The sequence below is a fragment of the Mustela putorius genome, unplaced genomic scaffold (genome assembly GCF_011764305.1).
Source record: "Mustela putorius furo isolate JIRA1106 unplaced genomic scaffold, ASM1176430v1.1 tig00003853_pilon_pilon_pilon, whole genome shotgun sequence".
In the NCBI taxonomy this organism is placed as follows: Eukaryota; Metazoa; Chordata; class Mammalia; order Carnivora; family Mustelidae; genus Mustela; species Mustela putorius.
The window spans coordinates 43,014,301-43,038,517 of NW_025422005.1; the positions used below are offsets into that span (position 1 = coordinate 43,014,301).

General features: G+C 43.1%; 1 protein-coding gene and 1 long non-coding RNA gene across 5 annotated transcripts in view; one reads left to right on the plus strand and one right to left on the minus strand.

The window, feature by feature from the left end:
• Positions 1-16,320, minus strand: part of YIPF1 (Yip1 domain family member 1) — a 38,984-nt gene extending 22,664 nt beyond the window's left edge. For 2 of the 3 annotated variants that reach the window (XM_013055613.2, XM_013055616.2), the window contains exons 1-7: positions 16,188-16,303; positions 15,831-15,902; positions 15,374-15,453; positions 10,179-10,339; positions 6,323-6,403; positions 5,994-6,081; positions 199-315 (exon numbers count right to left, since the gene is read on the minus strand). In XM_013055613.2, coding sequence (XP_012911067.1) covers positions 199-315; positions 5,994-6,081; positions 6,323-6,403; positions 10,179-10,339; positions 15,374-15,404 — 478 coding nt within the window. In that variant the 5' untranslated portion in view covers positions 15,405-15,453; positions 15,831-15,902; positions 16,188-16,303. Of the gene's footprint in view, positions 1-198; positions 316-5,993; positions 6,082-6,322; positions 6,404-10,178; positions 10,340-15,373; positions 15,454-15,830; positions 15,903-16,187 lie in introns of all 3 variants that reach the window. The other variant, XM_004751573.3, reaches the window with a different exon arrangement.
• A 14-nt stretch (positions 16,321-16,334) lies between these two features.
• LOC123387339 lies at positions 16,335-21,317 on the plus strand. Of its 2 annotated transcripts, none has more exons than XR_006601754.1 (4): positions 16,335-16,458; positions 17,909-18,161; positions 19,528-19,662; positions 21,181-21,317. It is a non-coding gene; the product is annotated as an uncharacterized LOC123387339 (long non-coding RNA). The 2 variants fall into 2 exon arrangements; XR_006601755.1 differs by lacking the exon at positions 16,335-16,458 and adding an exon at positions 16,469-16,915.
• The last annotated feature ends 2,900 nt before the right edge of the window (positions 21,318-24,217 follow it).

A 24,217-nucleotide genomic window follows, 5' to 3' on the forward strand; every position in this document is an offset into this window, starting at 1 on the left:
CGTATTTTACCACAATAAAATAAAAGGTTATCTAGATTTATATAGATGGGTGGTAATTCTGAGATGGTAAGTATGTTTGAATCCTTAAAGACAAAAGCAGGGGCTGCAGCACCTAGAGACAGGGGCCCAAGGACTCAGTAAAAGGAACTCATGGTTACAAACTGAAAGCCTTCCCAATGAGTCGAGCTATTCACCAACCTTTTCGGAATTCGGGCACATAATGGTATGTCTTCTCTCCCAGATGGATTAAGAAGTTGGAAAGATTCCCACTAATTGCTATGGCAAAGACCAGTGTGGCACAGATCCAAAAGGGGCCTGCAGAGAAAACCAGAAAATTCAGTCAAGAAAATGAAGGCCTGCTTCTGGACACTTACAGAGTAATTTCTTATCCCCCTCTCCCTATTCATGTAAGCAAGGGAAAATGAATTTTAGATGCAATCAATACTCATTTAATGGGAATCTTTTTTTTAAAAGGTCAAACACACAACTCAGCAATTAGGTGCATTGAAGACGGGAGACTGAATGAAAAGGCCAAAACACCTTCCACAATTAGGTGAATAAAGACACTAATTTGTTTATAACTTCTTTCATTAGAGGATCATCCAAAAAATCATGGACATTTTGTTAAATCTTCACCATCGGGGTACAGGAAGCAAAGGTTACTTCCCTTATCTACGTGCCAAATGTTAATTAATGCCAGAGAAAAATAAATCAGGCAGGTCCTTCTGCAATCTAAATGAAAGAACAGGGCGAGCAGAACACTTTGGAGTGTTTATCATGGGTGTGTGTGTGCAATAATGTGTGTTTAAGGCTCTGTTTTTCTAATGAAAAAGTAATAAATGCACATAGTTCAGTGTTCAAAAGGTACAAAGGGAATCTAGAGAAAAATAAACTTCCCTCTCTCTGTTCCCTAGCTCTGTGCATTTCTCCTCCCCAGAGCTTGCCGCCATAACCCGTTTCTGGCAAATCCTGCCAGAGATTTCTACATACCTATAAACAAATGCATATGTGGTGTGTGTTTATATAAACGAAAACATACATACATATATATGTGTGTGTGTATATAATATGTACATATATATCTTGCTCTGTACTATTTCCAGTTTAATATCTAGAGATTCTACCATAGCTATTCATAAAAATCAACTCACTCTTTTTTTAGTGGTTATCAAATATCCCACTGCACGAACGAGTACATCATGCTTTGCAAATCCTTTTCACGATTTCACTTGATTTCATGAATGCCACCCTTGTTTCTCCCTATCTAGAAAAAGTTCTATGTAGAACAAACAGATTTTTTTTTTTTTAAGAATTTATTTATTTGAGGGGTGCCTGGGTGGCTCAGTGGGTTAAAGCCTCTGCCTTCAGCTCAGGTCATGATCCCAGGGTCCTGGGATCGAGCCCCGCATTGGGCTCTCTGCTCAGCAGGGAGTCTGCTTCTCCCCCTCTCTCTGCCTGCCTCTCTGCCTACTTGTGATCTCTGTCTGTCAAATTAATAAATAAAATCTTAAAAAAAAAAAGAATTTATTTATTTGACAGAGATCACAAGTAGGCAGAGAGTCAGGCAGAGACAGAGACAAGAGGAAGCAGACTCCCTGCCAAGCAGAGAACCTGATGTGGGACTCGATACCAGGACTCTGGGATCATGACCTGAGCCAAAGGCAGAGGCTCCAACCCACTGAGCCACCCAGGTGCCTCCAAACAGAATTTTTAAATCGAGAGATTCCTAATAAATTTTAGGAATTTAATTTTCCAATTTCACCAATGTTTTGGGACACCTTTGGGAATAACTACAGGCGCCGTGACATATCACAAAATTCAGAAAATTACTGTGCTGTAGGAGATGCCTGGCAGAAACAGGTTAGCACTTCTCCAAGCCAGGCTGGCTCCTGACAGTGGGAAAGGGAGCACAAGCAACCGACTGAGACGCTCCAAGACTCACCAACAGTGGCTTTCCACTAATTGCTACTGACTCGCTAGCCTACACGCTCTCTGCTACGGGACCAAATCTTGTTCACTGTATTATTCTGTGTACTGACCATACATAAGAGGCAACAAACAAACAAGACCAAAACACCTCCTACAATTCAGCAATTAAAAAACCCCCCAAATCTCTGATGAACAAATAAACAAAACTGACCCTGTATTGTCAATGGGCCACGACCATAAGTGGCCCAAGTATTATACTTTCTATCACTAGAAAGCAGAGAGCATCATATCCTACTGGCCATTACTTGTAAGAACCCACTGTCCTCTAGACCCGAGCCCGGGTGCTGGGGACACCATGATGCACAACAGATACAGTCACTGTGTCCTGTGCCTGCGGGCACATAGACAGCTCGGATTCCAGAGGCACACAACCGCCCACACATCTTAGGGCCTGCCAGGTTGCTTCATATGCCTTCTCTCTTCCTCTCTCCTGCCAAATTCCTACTCTTATTATGGGGCGGGGTGGGAGGGAGCCTTAATTTAGTTGCATTATGCATTTTTATATTATAAAATATTTCTAACATCCAGGAAAGTACAAAGGATGATAAAACCAACCCCGGTGTACCCGTCATGCTACTTTTTCAAGTCTTTTTAACGGGGTCAAACTTCTCACATCCTTCTATGATGTGCTTTTTTTCATTTATCTTTTGTTCTGAGATTTAGCCACATTGATGCGTGTCGATCTCATTCATTCTTAAAAACTGCAGATTCTGTGTATGAACACACCGCAGTTCACGTCTCTTCTCCTGATGATGAATACGCGGTTGCTTCTGAGTATTTGCTCTTGTAAGCATTGCTGCTGCAGTCAATATTCTTCTATGTCTTCTTTTGATTTGTGAGTTTCTCTAGGACCACACATCTAGGAGTGGAACTGCTAAGTGGTAGGGTATGAGCATCTTCCAATGGTTCCCTTTCGCATACCGCTTACATCCCCACCAGACACACAGAAGTTTCCATTGCTGTGCACATTCTTGACAACTCTCGGTATTAATGTTTCTGATGCTCTGACTTAAGAGTACATCATTCCTGTGCTCAAACCCTCCAGTGGCTTTGCACTCACGAAAAAGCTGAAGTCCTCTTTGTTGCCAAGATTCTATACAACTTACCCCTGCACTCTGCCCTCTGACCTCATCTACTAGGTCCCCTTCTTCCTTTCTGCCAGGTTACACTAGTCTCTGCTGTTCTCTGAGCATACCGAGCCAACTGTCTGCCTCAGGGCCTTTGTGCTTACTGTGCCCACGGCTTCAGATGCCTTCCCCTTAGGTATCTACATGGCTTGCTGCTGATTCCTCCAGACCTTTAGAGTAAATTCACCTCTTAAATTTTTTTTTTTTTTTTTGAATTTCAAATCCCCCCACCCACCCAAACTTTCTGTCCTTTAAATTTTTCACCTTGGCCTTTAACACCAGAATTTTTTTTTTTTAAAATTTTATTTATTTATTTGACAGAGAGAGAGATAGATCACAAGTATGCAGAGAGGAAGGCAGAGAGAAAGAGGGAAGCAGGCTCCCTGCTGAGCAGAGAGCCTGATGCGGGGCTTGATCCCAGGACCCTGAGACCATGACCTGAGCCGAAGGCAGAGGCTTAACCCACTGAGCCACCCAGGCGCCCCACCACTAGCATATATTATCTGACTTTTCTTACATGCTTACTGCTAAGCTCAGTAGATTCTAAACTGCCTTAAAACAAGGACTTTTGTCTGTTTTCCTCATTGCTCTGTCTCTGGTGCCTAGAATAGTGAAGTGCTCAATATTTGCTGAATTAACTGAATGAATGAAGACAAGCCCATTTGGACATGCTAGCTAAAATGATGAGCTTTACAATATACACCTTGTTTTGTTTTTATTTCTGTGATTACAGGTGGGACTCAGCATCTTTGCATGTTTTTGTGGGCCATCTGGGTTTCCTTTTCTGTGAATTGCTCATTTTCCCCCAGAACTTATAACTGGTTTTATTCTCATAACTGGTAGGAGTTCTAAACATATTCCTGCTTTTCTTCCTTTGTTGCTTATGAGAATTGCAAATATTACCTCTGGTCTGTCACTTATTTATCTTTTTTTTCCTAATTTTTACTTTGCTTATGGTTTATTTTGTGGCACAGAAATTTTCTATTTTAGTTTACATGGAGTCAAATTCACCAATCTCTCCCTCCAATTCTGCAGACTGGTGCTTCTGTCACCTTTTTCCAGACCACTACCTCCACTTTCCTGCCAAGGCCCAGTCTTCTCCTCTACCAAGCTCTTTACCTATATGGTACCTCCTCTTAACCATGTCTATGGGTCCATGAGGCTAATACTGTTGTGAAGGAAGTAAGCTTTAGGTTCAAATCCTGACTTTGCCATGAAAGGCAGCATACCAGAGAGATGAGGGATATCGGTTTCGCTCCTCCTTATCCATACAATAGGATAATAAGAGTAACTGCCTCATAACATTCAGGTTGCCATGAGGATGAAGTGAGTTAATCCAGGTTCTCCCCCAATGACAGGGACACACAGTTTGCTAGTGTCATTTTCATGGCTAAGTCTGTGACTGTGGGCAAGCTCTGCTCCCCAAATTTCCATTTTCTCTTTTGTAAGACAAGGCTACCTCAGAGCGGGGGAAATAAAACTGTGAAACAGTAACACGGAGCTGAGCTCTTGGCACTTGGCTCAACAGATGTTCTTTCTCTCGTTTCTCTCTCCTTGGGAGTGGAGACTATGATTGCATCTTTGAATCCTCGCACAAAATAGGGTGCTCAAAAATTGTTGGCGTGCTTCTTCTGGCCAGGTGCTGATGGCACGGATCACTCAGACACACGGCCTCTCAAGATCTCGGGCTAGAAGAATGAATGAGAGAGCTGGAGAGAGACCACCTTGACAACATTTCGACGAGAGACATGGGCCAAGGCAGGATGTGTGTGCGGCGCTCCCTGGTGCTCCAGGCGCGGCACCGACATCTGGCTGGGGCTGTTGGTGCTGCCAGAGAGAGAAGCCAGCTGGGAGGTGCCTCTCCTCAGCCTCCCCCGCAGCCATTCCCCCTTCACTGGCTCCAAAGACTGGACATCTATGCCAGGTGATAAAAAGGTCCTGTAGCTTAAAATCATCAGGCGAAGAGAATAAAGATGGGTTTTATGGAACACTGAGCTAGTTCTAGTTCGACTTTTATTTTGGTTTCCTCATAGGGAAAAGAGGGATAATCACACTAGAGTCTTGTTGAAAGGACTAAACAGTGAATGCAGTCATTGGCACACAATAGATCCTCATGAATTCCTTCTCCTCTTATAATCAACGTATGTACAAAATATGCAACATATTACTCTAATACTTATTTAGGACTAAGCATACATTTTCCTGAGCCTCATCGAGCTTTGGCTTCCTCATTTGAGAAATGCAGATAATGACATCTACCCCAGAGAACTAAAGGTGACCATGCAAACAGTCTTGTGCAGAGAACCCGCACACAGAAAGCACCCAGAGCCGTTGGCTCTCTTCTCTTCTTTCAAACACAGAAGGCCACGGTTGTGGGAGTCCTTGCCCTCAGGAGCACTGGGTGGGGGCCTCTCACCTTCCTTCAGACAGCAGGGAGATCAGGGCTGACAGTCATCCCCCCGTCCGCTGCTCTTACAGACTTGCAGTGCCACTGGCTGAGTCCCATGGGGAGTCAGCTCATCGGAGCGACAGCTGGGACTCGGCATGCAAATGAGTAAGTGCGAGAGTCCCGTCCCCACACTTCTCTCCACCATCAAATCCTCTAGAGTTAAAATCAACAATCTCTTCTTAGAGTGACTTAATTCGTCTCAAGTTTGTAGTGTCATTTGAAGACTTTGAAAACACATACTAATTACTTGTCATCGCAGCATTCCAGTAACACAGAATTGTATTTCCCACAAAAAGATTGTCAGAAGAGCTGAATAAAATGTCCCATGGCCTGCCAACAGTGCCCTTTTCCAACTTCTCAGGCAACCCACGGGCTCATCTGGATTCAACTGGTACACGGGTAAAGAATCAAAACGATGCTATACGTACCATAAAGATCAGGATTGCTGCGGATATACAGCCGCACGAAGTTTTTCCCTGGTATCGGCAAAAGAGACCCTTTTATCCTGTCAAAGACCTGGAAAATAACACAGCGATAAGTCTACTGAAGATGTCTTTAAAGTTTAATAAATTCAAATACTGCAAAACTGAAACTCTGTTATTACAGCTCTTACAATAAGAGTATTTTTAAATGTCAACCTTTACTTTTATAAGAACATATCCAGGATACAAAAGCTTTCACGTCATGTGACTGTTTAACCATAAAAGACAAAAGTTTCTACTACCAGTGAAAAGAAAGGTGAAACTGATTTACAAACCTGGTAAGTGTCTACATCAAAGAATGTTTGATAGTATTCAAATGTCCAGAAGGGGGAGCTTTTCTTCTGTCCAGCAAGTAACTGTCAGAGGTAAAATAAAATGTAATGAACACGGAAGTAATTTCCTTCTATCACCTACATAGACACTGGGTGCTGATCTAATGGCAAATCAAGACGCATGGAAGATGGAGCTCTTCGGCATTCATCAACTTTGCAACAGCTGTGCCCAGCTCAGCCTGATAGAAAACAAGCTTCCGTTTTTTGAAGTCACACCGAAAGGCTTCAATTCCTGGTCCGTCCACCAGGGAGAGACTTATCAAATCACTAGACTGTTCTCCCAAAAAAGCACTGTGAACAAGATCCCCCTTTCAGGATTATAAGAAGGCCTGGCTCAGTTCTATATAACCTGTATCGGGTACAGTAACATATATACGCATAGATACACATGAACATGTACAAACTTCCTCAAGATTCTTACACTATCACCACCTGAATTCTCAAAAAATCGATCTACTGATCTACTTTCACATACTAAAAACTTAAAATATACTCCTCTGATGACAAAAAAAAAAAAAAAAAATACACACACACAAACCAAAGAAGCTAAGAAAACAAAAAAGAACATTAAAAAAAACAAAAAACCCCACAAAATTCTAATTTAGAAGAGGCACATGAGGGCACATCGGTCCTAACAGCACAGCTATTCAACAACAGAATGAAAGCCCCTTGCCACTTCAGGTCTTTCATGAGGAGTCACACAGCACAAGGCACAGATGGCCTATGAGGAGTTCTGCATGACAAGGGAAGGTGCTCCAGTAGGTATTTTTTGTTCATTAAAAGGACAATTTTTCCATAATTTAAGTTGCCCAATAATGGCAGTGGCCGCTTTCCATGGTAATGAACAGCCTGCTTCTGGAGGTATTCAAGTGCTGTCTTTCTGACATACCACAGATGGCATTTATATCCTGGGAGGAAAGCTGAAACAAAGGAAACCAAAGTTTCTTTTGAACTCTAGTATTGATTGATCTAGTATTGATCAAGATATTGAATTGCACATGTTCTTTAAGTTAGGACAAGGAATTCAGTATCTACCACAGACTATTGGTAACATCTTCCCAATTCCTAGACGAATTAAGATAATGGATAGAATGTTTCAGTTTTAAGATTTCTTTCCCCTTACACATTTCTTGAACTTTTGATGCCTGCTGTTGCTCAGTGTGATGGTTAATTTTATGTGTCACCTTGCTAGGTCACAGCGCCCAGATATTTGGTCAGACATTATTCTGGATGTTTCTGTGATGGTGTGTTTGGATAAGGTTTACATTTAAATTGGTGGACTTTCTGAGTAAAGCAGATTGCCCTCCACAATGTGGGGAGGCCATAGCAATCAGGAGCAGGCCTGAAGAGAACAAAAGGGGGACCTCTCTGAGCAAGAGGGACTTCTCCAACAGGCTGCCTTTGGACTTCCTCTGCTATACCAGCTCTTCCTGGATCTACAGCAAAATGTCTTTGGACTCAAACTCCAACTCCTTCCTGAATCTCAGCCTACCAGCTACTTTTATCAGATTTTGGATGCACCAAGCATCCACAATCACATGAACCAATTTTTTAAAAACAAACCTCTTTCAGGATACCTGGCTGGCTCAGTCAATTGAGGGTCCAACTCTTGATTTTGGCTCAGATCATGATCTCATGGGTTGTGAGATCAAGCCCCGGGTCGGGGAGTCTACTTGAGGATTCTCTCCCTCTGCCCTTTCCCTCACTTGCGCACTCACATGAAAGAAATATTTTTCAAATATTAAAATAAATACAGGGGTGCCTGGTCAGTTAAGCATCTGCCTTTGGTTCAGGTCATGACCTCAGGGTCCTGAGATTGAGCCCTGAGTTGGGCTCCCTGTTCAGTGGGGAGTCCACTTCTCCCTCTGCCTCTCCCCCTTCTCATGCTCTCTTTCTCTCTCTCAAATAAATAAAATAATTTTTTTAAAAATTAAAATAAATAAACCTCTTTCTCTATAAATATACATTGTATTGGTTCTGTTTCTCTGGAGGACTCAAATTAATTGTGTATACAGAGGCAAGTTATTTAAACTTTGTGCCTCAGGATTCCCCTTTGTAGAATGAAGATAAGAATAGTTCCTTGTATATGAGTTGTTTTGAGGATTCAATAAGATGATCCAATAAGGAACTTTAAATGGTGTCTGCAGCTATTAAACACAGAATGAACACCAGATATTGTAATGATAATGATGACAATAGTCAACATTGCTATTTTCTTATATTTCAGATGAGGAAACCCAGTTGTAGGGAAGTTCAAGTACCTTACCCAAGACCAAATAGCTATTACTACTGGCTGGGCCAGGATTCAAAGTTACGGTCCTAGGCCTAAGATCTTTTTTTTTTTTTTTAAAGATTTTATTTATTTGACAAACAGAGATCACAAGTGGGCAGAGAGGCAGGCAGAGAGGTGGGGGGAAGCAGGCTCTCTGCTGAGCAGAGAGCCCGATATGGGGCTCGAACCCAGGACCCTGAGATCATGACCTGAGCTGAAGGGAGAGGATTAACCCACTGAGCCACCCAGGTACTGCTCCTAGGCTTAAGATCTTGCCACAGTATCTAGTATATAAGGATATTTAATTTAGCATAAACTTCAATACTTATTTTGATATTTCATGGAGTTCCACAAAGACCACCTGGCACCCAAGAGCTAAACTATTTAATAAGCCTCTGGACTCAATGCTATAAACGGGGTACTCCTCTAGGGTATTACAGTCATGTCTGCATTTATAAAATATTAATAGAGGGATGCCTGGGTGGCTCAGCTGGTTAAGCCGCTGCCTTCGTCTCAGGTCTTCATCCCAGGGTCCCGGGATCGAGTCCCACATCAGGCTCCTTGCTCATCAGGGAGCCTGCTTTTCTCTCTGCCTCTGCCTACCCTCTGCCTGCTTGAGCCTTCTCTCTCTCTCTGACAAATAAATAAATAAAGTCTTTAAAATATTAATAGAAATACTATTTTCCAGAACACACCAATAGTATACACAGAAATAAATCTTTGTGCTCAAAACCAGCCCCCTGATATTTACCATCCAACCAGATACAGAAACCTAGAGGTCTTCCTAGAACCCTCTGTCTCCCTCAACCATTTCCCACCAAGTCCTACTGACCCCACCCCCCAAAGCACCTGTGTCCAACTCTAGTTCTGGCTTCATCACTTCTAGCCTAGACCACCTCCAGGGTCGCCTTCCTGGCCTTCTGGCCTCCAGTCCATCTCCTTCCAATTTATACCTAAAAAGGCCACAGTATCTTTATCTTTTAATTTAGCTGGCCATATCATCTAAAATCTTTCAGTAGCTCCTGATAGCTTTCAGAATACAATTCCTATTTATTCGATTGGGTCCCTGCCGAGCCATGTGGCCTCATCTTCTGTCTTTACCTATATTTTGTTCCCAATGTAAGTGAAGACAGGAAAAATGCTGTGTGTGCCATGTTCTTCTCTGCCTCTTTGGCTTTGCCAAAACAATTCCCTTTGCCTAGATCACCCTTCCCTGCCTTCTTCCCTTGGCCACCTCCTACGTTGGTGCCAAGACTCAGTTTAGGGTTCACTACCTCCCCAATGCCCTCGCTCTGCTCCCACAGCCCTGGTGTCCCCTCTACCAGCATGCTTCTCATGGGTAACAATGCCCTGGGTACCTGTCTGTCTCTCCCCCTACCCCCACTCCGAGGCAGAGGACACATGTGACCCACCTTTGGGTCATCACTGCCCAGCACTCTGTGTGGCACCAAGGAGACAGTGAATAAATGCATGAAGAAGTTTTTAAAACGTTAAAAGGAAAAACCAATTTCAAAGGCAAGTTCAAACCTCAGTTTTGTCGGAGTCATCGTTCCCCAGCAACTCATCGTCCTCTTCTCCCCCCGAGCCTCTGGAGAGTCCTGGTTGGTGTGCCGGGCTCTCACTAGGACCCTCGATGTGAATCGTAGTGGCACCAGGGTTTGCTGCTGAAGTGGCTTCATCACCGAATTCTGAAAGCAATCCGAGGCCTTACCCACACTGGAAATGCTAGACTTTTCATTTAAAGGCAAGCTGTTACAACCCCCGTTTAGCTATAGACTCTACTTGATACAAATGGCAAAAGGCTCTGAAGAAAAACTCATCTAGAAATCAAGCTTGGAAAAAGGATTACAAACACAACACAATCTGGAGTCAGACCTGGATTTTAGTCCTGGTTTAGTTACTTACTAACAAATGGCAAAAGGCTCTGAAGAAAAACTCATCTAGAAATCAAGCTTGGAAAAAGGATTACAAACACAACACAATCTGGAGTCAGACCTGGATTTTAGTCCTGGTTTAGTTACTTACTAACAAAATGAGCTTGAGTAAATAACCCAATGCCGATAAGCTTTGGTATTCTCATCTACACAAAGGGGAGAACAATACTTATCTTCAGAGAACAGTATCTACAGAGAATTTGGGGAAAGTTAGAAATCTTACCCGAGTCAAGTCCTTAGCTGAATGGCTGGCCCACAGCAAGTACCCAATCTAAACCTCTCTTCTTTGATTCAAGGTCAAAAAATGTTAATGCAAGTTATTTTTTCCGAGAATTCCTATGTAATTACCATGGAAAACATAGGGTCAAAAGTGAAAGTAGAAACCACAGAATAAATATCACTCACAGTCCTGCTCCATAAAGGCAAACACTAATAATTTTTGGTATGTTTCCTTCTCTCTACACAGTGAATCCATAGAGTCATGCCAGTGACGAACATTCATTCATTCAACAAATATTTACTGCACGTCTACAGTGTGCCAAGTACTGATCTAGGATGTGATACTACATAAACAAATTTGTATCCTGCGCTGTCGACTAGAGATTATAGAAAAAATGATTTTTTCATTTTATATCAGTCTTTACAACAATATGTTCAAAAGAACAAAATCTTCCATCAGCTTCCATCAGGGAGGTGGAAAGAGTAGGAAAGACTGTTAAATTGGACATTTGGGGTGTTTCCAACTTTTCATTACAAAAATAGCACTGTAGGAAGTTTCTGCAGAGAAAAGCCCTTGAGTTATTACCTATGAACACTGATCACTGCAATCACCAGGACAAGGGGTACAAACCATTCATAAGGCTCTTAAGCCATGGTGATAAATTGTTTTCCAAAAGAACCTCAACTGCTGACAACCACCAGCAATGATGGAGACTTCCTGTCTCTGGGTATTCTAACAAACTTTATTTAGCTGCTCTTGAATAAAACTCAAGGCAGCTCTGAACCTTGGAAGGATTAAGGAAGAGTACTGGCAGGGCACTATTGTAAAACTACAAAGCATAGGGGCGCCTGGGCGGCTCATTTGGTTGTGCCTTTGTGCCTTTGGCTGAAGTAACAATACTGGGGTCCTGGGCTAGAACCCCAGTTGGGATCCCTGCTCAGCTGGGAGTCTGCTTCTCCCTCTCCCTCATTCCTCTGCTCGTGTGCTCATTGGTTCTCTCTCTCAAATAATTCAATAAAATCTTTTTTAAAAATTAAAAAATAAAACTACTAGCATACACGAATCCTACAACAGGCAGTTTTGTCAAGCGCTTCAACAGTGTGATGCTAGTTTTTAAAAATTACTTAAAGGTAATTTAAGTATTATTAAGTATTATTATTATTAATTATTATTATTATTAAGTATTAAGTATTATTCTTCCAGAGAGTAACACCCTAAGGACTGGATCTCTCTGTGCCTACTTTATGATCAGAAATTCTAGTTGATTTACAAAGAAGCAGTTTTGTGTGCCATTCATGCTGGTCTTTTTAACATTGCTTTAAGCTTATTGCAGTATATGTATTGGGATTTTTCTGTAAAATGGGTGTGATTTTCTCTGAATACAGGTATGTGACAACAAGAGAAGTTGCTTGCATACCAGTTCAAATTGTTCTATATAAAAATGGTGTTAAAAGATACAGCTAGGTTACCCTAGTACCTTTTTTTTTTTACTTGAAATGTTAAATCCTTTATAAAGACCATAGCAGGAAAACAGTGTAATTTTTTTTCAATTGCTAAATATAAAATGTTTGAGAATTTTAATTTTCTTTTATGTGTGCTGTCTCAAAATATGGGGGTAATATAACAAATCAAAACTAATTTTTTGTAGACAACCATTACATTTTTTAAACTGTTTCAATGCCAATGTATGTTCTACAGAAGAGAATGGTTCTAGGATAACTAGATGGGAATGGGCCTCTAGGATAACTAAGCCCACTCTTACTGTCTTTCAGCTATGTAAACAGTTTTAGGGTGAGAACCAGAACGACTAAAATTAATTAGGTGGCTGGTGTGTAACAATTAGTCAAGCCTCAGTCTGCAGTGTTGGAATAGCACAGTGCTCTGGAGTGAGAGGGTCCTTTGTTTAAGTTAAGACTAACACTCCATGACCTTGGGCAAACGCCTCTGTATCTCTGAGTCTCTGTTTCTAAAAGGCAGATAACACCTATCTTACAGAGAGATTTGGGGGATGATATGAGATAATAATAAATATTGTCATAGCTATCATTTGTTGACTGGACAGGACACTAACATTTAAAAAGATGGTCACAACTGAGGGAGTCAGACAGAGGAAGATACACTTAAGTCTCATATTTAAAAAGCAGTAGTTCAGTGGGCAGTCTCATATTTAAAAAGCAGTAGTTCAGTAGTTCAGAAGGGCATGCCAGAAGAAGGAAGAGAGAGTCACTTGAGAGGGAGAAAGGACAAAGATGTTCAAAGGAGGATGATGAGATGCCTGGGTGGCTTAGTCATTAAGCGTCTCCCTTCAGCTCAGGTCATGATCCCAGGGTCCTGGGATCAAGCCCCACATCAAGCCCTGAACCAGACTCGTTGCTCAGCGGGAAGCTTGCTTCTCCCTCTCCCACTCCCCCTGCTTGTTTTCTCTTCTCACTCTCTCTCTGTCAAATAAATAAATAAAAATAAAAAATAAAAAGGAGGATGATAATTCCTCTATTTGAGGGGATTAAGAAGGGCTTCTCAGAGGAGATGCCACACAAGGACAGCCAGAGGTGGGGTAGGGATGGCACTGCACACAAAGGGCATGTGAGGAGCAACAACCAGAAGATGGAGAATGTGTGCCCTGTTGGAGAAACAGCAGGTAGCTTGGTTTGACTGGAAGGTAGCGTGTGTACCTCTCACTGTCCACACGTAATGCCACATATGAGTTATTCGTGTCCATCTCAGCTCCTAGAGGGCAAGCCTAGTGTGTTCTTTATTTCCGTCACCAACATTCTCTGGTTCTACATGCTGGCATATCCTGGCATACGCTCTGTGTGGTCTCTGTTCCTTTTCTGACACAGTGTCTCCCACCTGAAGGGACCTGATCTCCACTTTCTCACCTGAACTACCATCTACCTCAGGAAAGCCTTTCATGACCTCCACAGCATCCTGCATTCTCTTCTAAAGAGCAAAATCCTAAACACCATTTATCCCATCCTCTGTGATTTGGCTCTGGCCTCATCTCTAACCTCCCCTTGTGCTAGTGTCCCTGGCCGTCTGTGCTCTGGCAGATTGGCCTTCCTTCAATTACTTGGGAAAAAAGTCAAATTTCTGCCCTCCTCAGGGGCTTTGCATATGCTGTTCTCTACGCTGAACTTTCTCCCACTGTACTTAGAAAGGATGACCAAGGAGGGCCTCTCAAATGAACTGAGATTGGAACAGAGTGAGGGAGCAAGCCCCATGGCTATCTGGAAGAATTCCCAAACAGAAAAACGGCACAAAAGAAAGGGTGTACTTGGTGTCTAGGAGGGACAGTGACAGGCCCATGTGGGAAGGGCAGAGAGAGAAAGGGCAAGAGTAGCAGGAGAGGAGATCAGAGGACGTGGAGGGTTGGAGCACTTCAGGCCTCCTAACACAGAAAACGCTCTGGCTTCCATTCCTAGTGAGATGGGAGCCACTGGAAGGTTCTGAAGGAAGGACATGATCTGACTTAGTTTCAAAGGACTACTGACTGCAAAATACAGACTGCAAGGAGGCAAGGGAGGAAAGCAGGAAGACCAGAAGGAACGTAAGGGCTGTAATCCCCACAAGAGGCGATGGTGACCTTGAGCATGATTAGAGGCAGAGGTGATGAGAAGTGGTTAGAAGCTGGTTGTATGTTGAAGATGGAGGTGTATTTCTCTTTAAACATCCCATCTCTTCCTCAGATAACATCGGCTGTGAAGCCAGGCTGCCTGGGTTCAAGCCCTGCTTCACCACCTGCTAATTATGTGACCATTAGGCAGATTACTTAATTTTTCTGTGCCTCAGTTTCCTTGCTGGTAAACAGGGAGAATAAAATAACTATTTCCTAAAGTTAACATAAAGATCAGATGAACTAATAATATTTGTAAAGCAAAACAGCACCTAATATACAGTAAGTGCTGTGTGACTGTTTGCAAGACAAATAAGCATTTGTCCATCCCTAGCCTAGGTCGGGCTCCAGGTTATAAGTGATGAACTGCTCCATCAGCACTTTCATAGCTTGTGGATATATATTTAAGTGATCATTTACCAAATTAATGGCTCCCCCACTAGACTGAGAGCTACGTAGGGGAGGGAACTGTCTTGCTCACTCTTCTATCCCTGATAACTAGAACGACTGCCTGGTTCCTAATCACACTCATGAGATATTTACTATTTCAATGAAGGAATGACCTGATCACCTTTCACCATGATTACCTTTTTACACTTTTATCTACTCCAGCAAGGTAAAAAACTTCTCTTTTATCTTTATATCTCCTATATCTAGTAAGTTAGAAGCAAAAAGTGGGGGCTTAGTAAATGTCTCTTGAACTAAAGCAGTAACTCTATAAACGTTTTTTGTAATCACTGTGTTCAATTAATGATGTTACCAATCTAAAGGGCTATTTGGCAAAAAAAAAGAACAGCAGGTGTAGACAAACAAAAGACCTGGATGTGGCCGACATTGTTTTACCAAGATGTTTGAAATAATCTTTTTAAATATAAATGCCAGTCTATCAATGAAAACCCATCTCTGTGACTGTGGAAATAACTGATCATAAAAGGTGGGCACCCAGCTGATGTACCTTCAAACTGCAAGTCATCTACAGCTGCCATTCAGCCAGTGGGTCTTCTCCCAATTATTAAGAAGAAAATGTGCAGAGGTCTAAAAAGGAGAAATAAATAAATTTCATAGGATACCAGAATAAATATATGCAAACAATTCTTATTTCACTGTTAGAAATGGTACTGATTCCCCCCCCCCCCCCCGCCTCCTTTTTTTAGTGGGGTGTGACACGTCCTGTATAAAGACAACCATTTAGCAACAGATATTATGAAACTGTCATAAATAAACTAACCCCGGGGGATCAAAGGTTCCATCCAATATCACTCACTCTGTGTTGAAGAACCAGGTACAGATTGGAGATTTAAGGGTGAGGAAGGGGAGGCTACAGTCCGAGAGATGGTCATGAGCACAGTGAAGAGCAAAGGCAGGTCAGCCTAGCCAATGGTTAAGGGCACAGGCTCTAAAGTCAAACAGACCTGGGTTTGATTCCCGATTCTGCTTCTCCTCGCTGTGTGACTGTGGGCTCCTCTGGGCCTCAGTTTTCTCATCTGTAAAATGGGTTCGTAATGGTACCTACTCACAACGTGTCGGAGGCCATTAAATGAGACAGCGAGTGTAAGGCGCTTAGTGTACAGCCGAGCAATTAGTAGGTGCTGAAGTGAGGGCCACCCTGCAGCCTGGGACACACTGAACCCCAAGCAGGTCTGGGAAAGAGCTGCCCAAGAAGCAGAGGCAGTGTTTCAGGGGGAGGAGCTGGGCTGCAGCCCGCCAGGCGAGCAGGAGATCGCGGGCCCCCTCTGTCCCCGGCGGGCCGGCACACCCTGCCGCCTCACCTCGGGGGCCTCGGAGTCCAGCCGGTCGTGGGAAAGCTCCGGACTCAGTTCCTCCGCGTACGTTCGTGCCCTGCCAAGTTGCCGGAAGCCGGAGATCCGGGGGCGGGACTTCTCCGCCTCCTCCGGGCAGAGCCCCGCCTCCTTAAAGAGCCCCAGCACCGGGACACGTCGTGGCCCGGGACTCCAGAGCCGGCACTCCTCCCTTACCTCCCCACCCGCCGCGCTCCGTCGAGGCAGAGGTTCGGGTTCTTAAAGAGACAGACGCCGCCAGGTCCCGTGGGGAAACTGTGGGGTTTGGGGTTGGGGGTGGGTGCACAGAGAATTCTCAAGCGTGTGGGGTCTTCTTCCTGTTTATCTATACCCTTTTCTTTATTGAAATATAAAATACTATAACGAAGGACGGTTGTCAAGAGACAAAAAGTCATCAATATTCCTCACATTCTATTTTGGCCACAAAAATTTAATTAACCGGTGATGGAGCGGATTAGTCAAATCGCTACCGAGTTGCGAATGGGTGGGTGATCGAGGGCTGGTGATGTCTATTCACGTGGACGCCCCCCAGTAAGTGTGGTACTCCCGCGCCCCCTCCTTCTGTCCCGGGTGGGGGCGGGGGCGGGGAAGCGGTAGGCTATGGCCTCCCGCACCCCCTTTTCCCCCATGGCGCTCACCGCCACCCCCAGCCCGGCAGGGACCCAGTAAACCACGGCGGAGGTGCACTGGCGGACCTGGTGAGAAACGTTTTGCCTTGCCTTCTGTCTTGGCCTGGTTACGCCTACACTGCCTTCCAGCTTGGGGGGCCATTTTCTCCTCACTGAGAAAGCCCGCCTTGGCCTAGGACCTCGCCAGAACTTCTGCGCTCCCCTGTCTCCTGGGCTTGCTTCCAGCACCGCGACTGCTATTGTCTGCCCACCTTTACCAGCTTGGGAGCCATCGGATTGCAAGGGCCAGGAACGTCTCTGGTCTCTGGGTGCCCAGAGCCCAGCATGCAGTACTTGTTCACTGAAGGTTAACTGTAGAGTGGACAGGTTCTGGCTGTCTGAGTCCCAGAATCCTACTTCCGGGCTCACACAAGGTGGAAACTGTGGCTTTGGCCTCACCACACCCGACCCTTGTGATCAACTTAGAAGACTTGACATCTGACTAATCAATATATATATATGTATTCTTATGCGTACACACATACAATGTATTTGCTGAACTGACATCATGATCAGACTTTATGCGTGCAGGATCTCTAATTCTCCGAAAAATCTTGCAGGCTTGAGGTGACTCTCCTCATTTTATAAAGAGAAAGTTGAGGCTTAGAGTACGTGCAGGGTTCTTTGGTTGTATAGGTACCAGGAATGAACCACAATGCACAAGTTCAGGTGCCCAAATATGTCAAACGCCTCTTATGCCCCATTTCAGGTCCCCTTAGCCTCACCTGCTGCTTATTTCACCACTGTGGACATTACTCGGGCACCAGGAGTTAGAACCTAAGTGAGCATCTCCTCAAGTCCATGCCTCAGGCCTCTCACTTGCATCATGGCTTGTGTCTTGGCGGTCATGGGTCTGCTGTAATTGGTCAACATGGGGACAGGAGAAACCCAGGATTGCAGGGGTGGGCAGCAGATGATGCGTTATGGGACACCTCTTTAAGTAAGAGTGAACAACTGATGCTTCTCTCTTTTTTCCCTTCAGAAAGACCCTCCTCAGATAGTTCATAAAGCTTTCTCTTGCAGGATCAAGCAACAGATGCCTTAGGAAGTGACCGATTTGATAATGTATCCTTGCCATGGCTGTCCTTCCTTCCCTGCTTTAAACCCCCATGCCTCACTCTTGGCTCTTGGACTCACACTTGCCAATAAAGTCCTCGTATGAGGAACTTACATTAAGGCGTGCTGGTACCAAGAATGGCCCCAGGAATCAGCCCTCAGGTTGGAATTTCTGAACTGGCCTGGTCAGTGGTGAGATGGCCAAAACCCCATTGCTGGGGTAAGTGTGTGTGTTGTGGGGGGCAGGTGAGAAAACCAAGGCTATGTATTTCTTCTCTTGGAAACAGAAATAAAAGTTATATGGATATATTAGTCATAGTGATATACAAGTTTTGGCTCAAAATGAGGTAAGAGTCAAAGATGACTGGTTTAACTAAATTCTCAACTGCAGGCTGTTTTGCTCCGAGGGGGTATTTGGCAATATCTGAAGTCATTTTTGATTGTTGCAACTGGTGGTATGCTACTGGGGTGCTCCTGGTCACCACAATTCTCACCACCCTACGGGCCACAAGGCAGGCCCTCACAACAAAAAATTGTCTTATTCAAAATGTCAGTGGTGTCAAGGTGGAAGAACTGAGCTCAAATGTTCAGATGTCCTTATCTTGTCTGCACAAGTAGTTAAGCCCAAGTAGGTGAGCTCGGCGGGTGATGCGAACCACTGAGTAAGGGAACCCACTCTTGCCGTCCCTTAGTTAGAAGGAGAGAAGAAAGAGAGGGGAGGGGGAGCTGAGGAGCAAGTCTTGCACTGATGGACAGGGAAGTGGGGTGGAAGGGCCACTCTGGTTAGGCATGCATATGACCCTGGCCGAGTCCCCCAGCTTTCTACTGGTGATCACACAGCTGAGCCATGCTCCAAAAAGCATCCCTAACACCCTATGAGTGACACCCATCCCAAGGAGCGCTGTGGGAGGATCTCACCCTGACTCTTGGGGTGACAAATGAGGGATGAGCAGTTGGTACCACTTTAATTTTTTTTCTTTTGGGTTTTCTAACAAACAGTACTCTTGTCCTTTTTAAAGTGTGCCTCTGATAATCTCTTCCCAGTTCCACAGGCCAGTGAAACCACCTTTGTAGTGGAAAGTCAGCAATGGTAGAACTAGTTACATTACAGAAATTAGCCAATGCTACATGTAAGGGGTTGATTTGTTGTAATGTTAATTGTCTAGACCAGGGCTGGTAGTCTTTTTCTAGAAAGTCCAGAAGAATTAATATTTTTAGCTTTGTGGACTGCATAGTCTTTTGCAACTAGTCAACCCTACTGCTATAGCACAAAAGCAAACATAGGCTAAAGTATAAGTGAATGAGCAAGCTGTATTCCAATAAAGTTTTATTGACAAAAATAGGCTAGAGGGCCAGATTTGGCCATGGCCCACGGTTTGCCAACCCTGTTCTAGATTTACGAAAGTGACCGAGAAAATGTTGAAGTGAAGGTTAAATCTAAAAGTATGTGTTGTGCCTGTAGTAGTAATATTCTGAATAACACATAAAATCGAGGGAGTATTCAAAAACAAGTTCCTCACATCTTGAACAAATAAGTCCAATTTCGACATATGTATTCATTTTCTCGCTTTTATCTTCCTCCTTAGCTTAAAGGAAAATACTACCAACATTCATGTCCAAATGATCGTGTTCATCATTTGCAGTTACTGGCGGGCTGCAGAAAAGTGTTCAGCAAAAATCAATGAATCCTGTGAGAATCAACTGGCTATATGGAATTTGCAGTAAGGAACATTTTATATACATTTTTAAAAATTTATTTATTTATTTTAGGGAGGTGGGGGAGGGGCAGGGGGCGTGTCAAGCAGATCCATGCTACTCATGGAACCCCACTTGGGACTCAATCCCATGACCCTGACATCCCAGCCTAAGCTGAAACCAGGAGTCTGATGCTCAACCAACTGCACGCACCATCCAGGTGCCCCGGGAATATTTTATATTTTATATTTTATATATTTTATATTTTATTATAATTTGTATGTCAGTAAAATTTATAACAAACTTACATATAGACATAAGCTACTTTTTTTCCTCTAGATTCAGGCCCAGATTTTTCCATGAAGCTCACAGGCCTTCTCCTTCCCTGGCTGTAGGGCCTGAATCTAGTTGATTCTCACAGGATGCATTCATTGATTTTTTGGTCAGTCTCTTATGACGCCAAACTTGCATCACTACCCCAGGCAATTATACTGTTAAAGAGTTTCCACTGATTGTTTCAACAAATGCCCTATTTTCCTGGAGTAAGCTCTGAGTCAGGTCCAATGGGCCAAGACTTAAGAATGGAGCTTTCTAAGGAAGACGTTAGACAAGTCAAATAAAGTCAGTTCTCTGGGGATGGGACCTTTCTGAAGAGCTCCAAATCCATTCTGCCACCTCCCGCGTCAACCTGATCGTTACTTTTCACGGCAACCACTGTTGTGAAGCTGTTGTTTTTCAAAGGGACCTGGGAGAGGGGAATGGGAATAGAGCAAGTTAAAATATCATAAAGCTCACTGTTATAAAACTCAGCTGTCTTTCTTCAATAGACACTTTGCAGGGGCACCAGGGTGGCTCAGTGGGTTAAAGCCTCTGCCTTCGGCTCAGGTCATGATCCCAAGGTCCTGGGATTGGATGGAGACCTGCATCTGGCTCTCTGCTCTTCAGGGAGCCTGCTTCCTCCTCTCCCTCTCTCTGCCTACTTGTGATCTCGCTCTGTCAAATGAATAAATAAAAAAAATCTTAAAAAAAAAAAGACACTTTGCAGATTATTGCAAGCTTTTCTTTAGTTAATTTAAAGAATTCTGAAAATAGTTGATTTTGACCATTTTTGCCAGTGTTCTCATTGCCTTTATGAAGGAGTGGACTTTCCAAGATCCTTATGCATCCATTCCAGAAGTGCTTCTAGCTCATTTACAATAAATGCAATTATTTTCTACATTTAGACATTTCAGTCATCTTTCTTCGTATTAATTACTTCTTTATATCTGCTTTCCTATTTTCCATTAGCTAGATTAATTTTTTCTTGCTAACTCGAAGTTATACATCTCTTATTTTGGTTGTTGCTTCTAACTCATTTTATTTTTTCATATCGGCTTATTAAGCTTCTTATCATACATATACTATCCTACTGAACAAGGAAAGACTTTAACACATGCCCTAGGATTTTAATTCTGTATTATTATTATATAATATCATTGTTTGTTCTGATACTTGCTCATTTAGACGATGATAAAATTCACAAACATATTTCTTATTTTCTTTAGCTCATGGCATTTTCCTAGATCCACTTCTCTTCTTGCTAAAGAACGTCCTACAATGGGGGCGCCTGGGTGGCTCAGTGGATTAAGCCGCTGCCTTCAGCTCTGGTCATGATCCCAGGACCCTGGGATCAAGCCCCGCATCGGGCTCTCTGCTCAGCAGGGAGCCTGCTTCCTCCTCTCTCTCTGCCTGCCTCTCGCCAACTTGTGATCTCTGTCTGTGAAATAAATAAATAAAATAAATCTTAAAAAAAAAAAAAAAAGAACGTCCTACAATGATATTTTCAAGATGGGTCTCTGTGTGGTAAACTTTCTGATTCTTCTACATGCCTCATAATATCTCAGAATTATTTTACTCCCGTGTTTCAATATTAATTTAACAGAACATGAAATTCAATATTAATTTAACAGAACATGAAATTCAGTCACTTTCCTTCAAGGAAGCTCTTTTTCTTCAACACTTGAAAAATATTATTCCATTTTCTTCTTGCCTCCAGTGGTTCTTACCATTATTTTACTTTTTTGTAGAGATCTGCTGTTTTTCTGGGTGGGACCTGTATATTGTATTGTATTATACTGCATCTGGATTGTATTTTTTAGAGAAGTTTTAGGTTCCCAACAGAATTGAAAGGAAGGTACAGAGATTTCTCCATATCCCTTTGCCCCTACATGTGCATCAACATCCCCCATCAGAGTGGTTCATTTTTACAGCGGATGAACCTACACTGACACATGATAATCATCTGAAGTCCATGGTTTACATGAGGATTCACTCTTAACGTTGTATAGTTGTTGGATTTGGACAAATGTGTAATGGCATGTATCCACCATTGTAATACCATCCAGAGTACTTTCGATGCCCCCAGATCCTCTATTGTTCCTCCTATTCACCCTACCCTCCCCCTGATGTTTTTCACTATCTCCATAATTTTTGCCTTTTCCAGAATGCTCCATGGGTCAAATCATACAATACGTATATCCTTCTCAGATTGGCTTCTTTCACTTAATAATATGCATTTAAGTTTCCTCCATTTCTTTTCATGGCTCCTTTCTTTCTAGCACTGAATAATATTCCATTGTCTGCATGTATCACAATCTATTTATCCATTCATCTACGGAAGGACCTCTTGGTCACTTCCAAGTTTTGGCAGTTATGAATAAAACTGCTATTAACATCTGGGTGCAGGTTTTTATGTGACGTTAGGTTTTCAGCTCTTAGATAAATATCAAGGAGTGAAATTGCTGGATTGCATGGTAAGGATATGTTTAGTTGTTTAAGGAACTGCTGCACCATCTTCAAAAGTGGCTGTACCATATTGTAACCCCACCAGCAAAGGGTGAGAGTTTCTTTTTTTTTTTTTAAGATATTTTTTATTTATTTGACAAAGAGAGAGAGGAGGAAGCAGACTCTCTGCTGAGCAGAGAGCCCGATGCGGGGCTCGATCCCAGGACCCTGTGATCATGACCTGAGCTGAAGGCAGAGGCTTTAACCCACTGAGCCACCCAGGTGCCCCAGGGTGAGAGTTTCTGTTGCTCTCCATCCCCACCAGTATTAGGCGGTGTCAGTGTTCTGGATGTTGGCCATTCTAACTGGCGTATAGTGGTATCTCAAGGGTATAGTTGTTGCTTTAAAGAGTTATTTATTTATTTCAGAAGAAGAGAGCATGAGCAAGAGGGGCAGAAAGAGAGGGAGAGAGAATATAAAGCAAGACTGCACTGAGCGGGGAGCCTGACATGGGGGCTCCATCCCATGACCACAAGATTATGACGTGAGCTGATACCAAGAGTTGGACGCTTAACCAACTAGGCCACCTAGATGCCCCATGAATCACCATTTTATACACTTATTTGTCACCTCTATGTCTTCTTTTTCTTAAAGATTTTTTTTAATTTATTTGACAGACAGAGATCACAAGTAGGCAGAAAGGCAGGCAGAGAGAGAGGGGAGGAAGCAGGCTCCCTGCAGAGCAGAGAGCCCGATGCAGGGCTCCATCCCAGGACCCTGGGATCATGACCTGTGTTGAAGACAGAGGCTTTAACCCACTGAGCCACCCAGGTGCCCCTCATCTCTATGTCTTCTTTGATGAGCTATCTGGGAAGGTTTTTGCCCATATCTTAATTGGGTCATTTGTTTTCTTGCTGTTAATTTTTTTTTGAAGATTTTATTTATTTATTTGACAGACAGAGATCCCAAGTAGGCAGAGAGGCAGGCAGGGGGAGGGGGACGTAGGCTCCCCGCCCAGCAGAGAGCCACACTGTGGGGCTTGATCCCAGGACCCTGAGATCATGACCTGAGCCAAAGGCAGAGGCTTAACCCACTGAGCCACCCAGGTGCCCCTGAATTTGTATACTTTTAAAAAGTGAATAGTAGCTCGATAAAGCTGTTAAAATTTTGGTTTTGTAGCTAAAAAATCATCACCAAACCCAAAGTCATCTATGTTTTCTGCTATGTTATATTCTAGAAGTTTTATAGTTCTGTGTTTTACATTATGTCTGTGAATCTACTCTGAATTATTTTCTGTGGAAGGTATAAATAAGGTCAGTGTCTAAATATGTTTTCCCCTCACGTGAATGTCCAGTTTTTCCATCACCATTGTTGACAAGACTATCTTCTCTTCTTTGTGTTGCCTTTGTTCCTGTGTTAAAGATCACTTGACTATATTTATGTGGTTCTGCTTCTGGGCTCTCTATTCTGTTCCACTGATACTTGTCTATTCTTTTGCCAGTACCACACTGTCTTGACTATTATAGCTTGATAGTAAGTCTTGAGTTTGGGTAGTATCGGCCTTCTGGCTTTGTTCTTCTTCTTCAACATGATGTGACATCTGCTTTTTCTCTTTAGAAACTTACAGAAATTTCTCTTTGTGACTGAGGTTCTTAAATTTCACTATAATATGACTTGATATATTTTTTTTTAATCTTCCTTTCTATCTGAGGTCTTACATATTTCTCTAATTATAGTGGTTTTTTAGTCAGAATTTCCCCCAGACCTCTAGTTGTTCCCCTCTGGGTCTGTGAATCAGGACGGACTCAGTCATGCAGC